At 32.0% G+C, this 4,737-nt stretch overlaps 1 protein-coding gene across 1 annotated transcript; it reads left to right on the plus strand.

Annotated features, from left to right (window-relative positions):
- The first annotated feature begins 337 nt into the window (after positions 1 to 337).
- LOC107786902 (myb-related protein 306) lies at positions 338 to 3,148 on the plus strand. The gene is made up of 4 exons (XM_016608417.2): positions 338 to 665; positions 774 to 903; positions 2,125 to 2,576; positions 2,752 to 3,148. Exons 1-4 carry the CDS (start codon positions 533 to 535, stop codon positions 3,006 to 3,008), a joined length of 972 nt encoding a protein of 323 aa, XP_016463903.1. The 5' UTR covers positions 338 to 532; the 3' UTR covers positions 3,009 to 3,148.
- Positions 3,149 to 4,737: the final 1,589 nt, after the last annotated feature.

Genomic DNA, 4,737 nt, shown 5'->3' on the forward strand with positions numbered 1-4,737 from the left:
AAAAAGTGGATTAATTTTCCCAACTCTTCTCTGCTTGAAAGAAGCTCATTGGAATGAGGAACAAGGTGGTCAGGTGACATATTAGTGAAAATTTTGGTTAGTGTAGCATGACAGTTAGCTTTACTTTGATGTAGGCAAGAGGAGGAGTTAGTAAAGAATAGAAATTAGGTTATTGCTTAAAAGCAGAAGTAAATATTGGCAATAGAGCGAACATTGAATGTCACGCGGTTTCAAGATGAGGGCATCAGCTGACTTTGGCTGTGGAGTAAATGCTCTTGCCTGTCACCTTTTTGACTCCTTCACTCTCTTCTTAAAGCTTATTTTGGGTCACTTCCTCTAGGTCTCCTTCATTTCTATATCTGCAGATAAACTACCTTAGCCTTAGACCCTTGTCTTTGCTCTAATTTCCAAGAACACAAGAAAAAAAAAGGCTGAAGCCACAACAAAGAAGAAACTACTAGCATTCATATAGAATAGAAGGAGCAATTACAACCAAACGAAAAAAGGGTCATTAGATCAATATAGTGTAGAGATGGGAAGACCCCCTTGCTGTGACAAAGTAGGGGTGAAAAAAGGGCCATGGACTCCTGAAGAAGATATAATGTTGGTCTCTTATGTTCAAGAACATGGTCCAGGAAATTGGAGGGCAGTTCCCACTAAGACAGGTTTAATGTCTTGTTTAGCTTCTCTTATTCTATTTATTTATGAGTGTATGTGCTTATATATTGCTAAATGTAGTGAGTTTACTAAAGATTTGTCTTTGTTTTTCCCAGGATTGCGGAGGTGTAGCAAGAGCTGCAGGCTAAGATGGACTAACTACCTTAGGCCAGGAATAAAGAGGGGTAGCTTCACAGATCAAGAAGAGAAGATGATTATCCAGCTACAAGCTCTTTTAGGCAACAAGTATGCTATCTTAATCTCTTCTTTTTCCCTCTTAAACCTAATACTTATAAAAAAAACTAATCTAGGGTGAATTTTGCAGGTTTAGCTGACCTGTTAGTCGTAGTTAACTACATACACTTAATATTTTTTAAAAAGTACTTATATAGTAGTATATAATAAGGTTACTTCATTCTAAACCAATTCTAGATCTTGAATTCGTAGCATAATACTTATTATTAGGGGTGTTCATAAAAACCCAAAAAATCGGACAAAACCGAAACCAAACCAAACCGACCAAAAAAATACTTTTTGGTTTGGTTTGATTTTGGTTTTGAATTTCAAAAACCGATCAAATTTGGTTTGGTTTTGGTTTTAATCAGAAAAAAACCGAAAAAACCCGAACCAAACCGACTACAAGAGTATCTATTTCAAATTTATTATTACACCTATATATATGTATATTTTTATACAAAGTTTTAAAAATTTAATGGTAAATGTTAGTAGTTTGCACTTTGCACTTTTAGTATGGTTCTTTACCTTTACATTCTAGTTTGATTGGTAGTTTTCTTTTGTTAAGTGTAAGAATCCATTTCGTATTAAAAATAATATATTTTTAATTGGGTTCTTAAATTATTCATCACTATTTGATTCAATTATCATCAATATATCTTGGTAAATAATAGATTTCTCAAAGGCCAATTGATTTGATAGTGTTACGTTGAAAATGTGGGTCACCGGAATATGCGTTTGGTATATGTCTTATATTTAAGAAAAAAACAAAAAATAATCTAAAAAACTGAAAAAACCCGACATAAACCGGATCGAGAAAAAACCGACTTAATTGGTTTGGTTTGGTTCTAATATTTGAAAACCGACTTACTTGATTTGGTTTCTTTTTAGGAAAAAACCATCCAAATTGAACCATGAACACCCCTACTTATTATTATGTTGGTTTGTATCATCATTTGGTATATTGATCTTTAGTGAAATAGTTTAGGATTAATTCCTATATAATAGTAGTGTAAATGAGATTTTTACATTATGAGATCATTTAAAAAACAATTGCAGTTAATTATTTTTTTTAAGAAGTAAATTTAGTATTCTAAAAATAAGACAAATTACTTATTGTAATAACATGCTAAAATACACCAACGTAACAATGTAAAAATTATTTTTATTATCACTATATATAAGTTAGATCCTTGAGTTTAATGTTTGTGACTTGGTGTGACCTTGTAACAGATGGGCTGCAATAGCTTCGTATCTACCAGAGAGAACAGACAACGACATTAAAAACTACTGGAATACACATCTAAAGAAAAAGATGAAAAATCTTGAAGAAAAATGCTCTGGAGATGATGATCTATTCTCAGTAGAAAATGGCCATAATTTGTCATCTACAAACTCAACCTCTAGGGGCCAATGGGAAAGAACACTTCAAGCTGATATAAACATGGCCAAAAAGGCTTTACATAGTGCCTTGTCACTGGAAAACTCAACCCCATATATCAAACAAGAAACCCCAGCCCCAGTTTCTACCTATGCATCAAGTACTGAGAATATAGCCAGATTGCTACAAGGATGGATGCGAAGTTCTTCCACAAACAATTCTGAGAATTCAAAAACTTCATCTAATAACATTGCCACAACTGATTCCTCTTCCTGTGATGGGACTCCAAGTGCAGAAAGCAAAGGTATCGTTGAATTATTTGATCGTCTCATTTAAAAATATAAATTGTACTTTTAAATTATTATATGGAGAATCAAATTATTTTTTATACTAAGATTTTCTCCAACTCCTTTTGAATAGTACCAGCTATTCTGATCTTATATATTATAATAATTACTTAATTATTATCTTTCCAACAGGTGGAATGGTGTTAATGGAAGCGTTGGAGTCACTTTTTGGGTTGGAGTCATTTGAACCGTCAAGTTCAGATCAGTTGTCTCAAACAGCATCACCTGAGGGTAGTAAATTTCAAGTTGAAATCAAGAAAGAAGAGAATACTAACTCACAACTGCCCTTGTCCGTTATGCTAGAAAATTGGCTGCTTGATGAAAATACCATTCAAGGGAAAGACGATTTGACTAGCTTCTCTTTTGATGAAACTGCTGACCTTTTTTAGAAGGATTTTATTTTGTTATAGTAGAATTCTTTTGAGGGATTCCTAAAAATTTGAATGCTCCATCTCTTCATTTTTTTTTTTTGGCTAAACGTACTCTCATTTTTTTGGAGGCATATCTGTGGCATCCCCATTTTGTTGTCTGGTATGGCGTGCTTAACAGTGTACATTTAATCCATTCTTACATTGACTAGTTCAGCCAAGAGTTGAGTTCTTTTACCATGACTACGCTCGTTGTATTGCTTTTAAATTTCATTTCAATGGATTTAAGATGTATTCACTCATACTATATTAGAAAGGTGAAAATTAAAAAATTATAACATGTTATAACTATATCTTTCAGGTAATTCTATCAAAGTTATTATGGAAGTAACGTAACGTGTATGTCAACTTAATCTGATACTAGTAAAGATTTACACATTATCATTGTATTAAACTTAAACCATTCTTTCATAGAGAATGCGTTTGAGTTTGCATGTACTAAATATTTTATTGCATATGTTATTTATACTAAATTATATATATTATAATTAAATGATAAATTGAGGTAGAAAATTTAAAATGTGTATTAATTAATTACAACTAAATAAAAACAGTGCACGTGAAGATGCGATTATGGATTCATTTTGAGCTTGTATAAAAACCGACTGCAAATAAAATATTTGAATCATTTAGAGGCTTCAGACAAAAACGATTGGACATGTCCGAACAATTATCTTTTTACCTGCCTCGAGCATACCAAGGAATAAAGTCAACTAGCATATATCCTCTGTGTTTTTATCGTATCTCTAAAGTACGTCCATCCAGAAGGCAGATACTGTATCTGCCTTGAGAGGTAGGGGTCGGCTAAAGTTTAAAAAATGTATCTATATATCAAGATCAAAACGTATATATTCATTAAATGCCACCTGTAATACAGAAAACAGATGTGGATGCCACTGGTTCAACCATGGTTTTGAAGTCTTTGATTCCTAAAGAACTCGAGTTCGAATCTCTGCGGACGCTATTAATGTTCTGGGTTGCTGCTGTTGCTTTACATTTTCCTTGTTCCTATTGTTGTTTATTCCTTTTCCCCCCCTTTTATTTGCTATATCTCCCTCTTTCTTGTTATTCTTAGTATTTATTTTTGTTTCTTCCTTTCTTAAAAAAATATCTTTGCATTAATCTTCCTTTATCCAGTAACAGTATACTTACTTCAAATGCAATTTCTTTCGATAAGTCGTTTGAATTAATTTTAGTTAATATAGTATCTCTTTTTTTAGATGACACAACATTAACCTCTATATATTGGAATATAATTGAGCAATATGACTCTCTTCTATTGACTTTTAAGAAAAATAAATAGCTTGAGTTGTAGGCATATTTGAGTTGATTCTCAATTTGAAACTTTTGCTTTGCAAAGAATTATTGTACAAACTTGGAAATTAAGATGATAAAATGAAATCGAGAATCTGGAAAGTAAATTAATCGTAGTTAAACAAACAATTTGTAGACTTAAGTAATTTTTTAAGCAAATTTTATAATTGTTGTTGTTGTTGTTGTTGTTGTTGTTGCAATTTCTTTCATAATATAATTTAAATTTAAGATTGAAAAAAAGTAACTAGACAAAATCGAACATATTTGTTTATGTATGTGAATAAAAGGCTTAATCAACGTAATCGGAGTAACAAAATCCTAATCGAATCGACCCGCCCTTTTCATTCGGTCGTTGTGGCTAGAGGTAGATATAAGA

This window comes from Nicotiana tabacum, chromosome 3, assembly GCF_000715075.1.
Source record: "Nicotiana tabacum cultivar K326 chromosome 3, ASM71507v2, whole genome shotgun sequence".
NCBI lineage: Eukaryota > Viridiplantae > Streptophyta > Magnoliopsida > Solanales > Solanaceae > Nicotiana > Nicotiana tabacum.

Coding starts and splice junctions, on each gene's coding strand:
- LOC107786902 (XM_016608417.2), top strand. CDS start 533: ATGGGAAGACCCCCTTGCTGTGACAAAGTAGGGGTGAAAAAAGGGCCA. Junction 666..773: donor GGCAGTTCCCACTAAGACAG/GTTTAATGTCTT, acceptor TGTTTTTCCCAG/GATTGCGGAGGTGTAGCAAG. Junction 904..2,124: donor CAAGCTCTTTTAGGCAACAA/GTATGCTATCTT, acceptor ACCTTGTAACAG/ATGGGCTGCAATAGCTTCGT.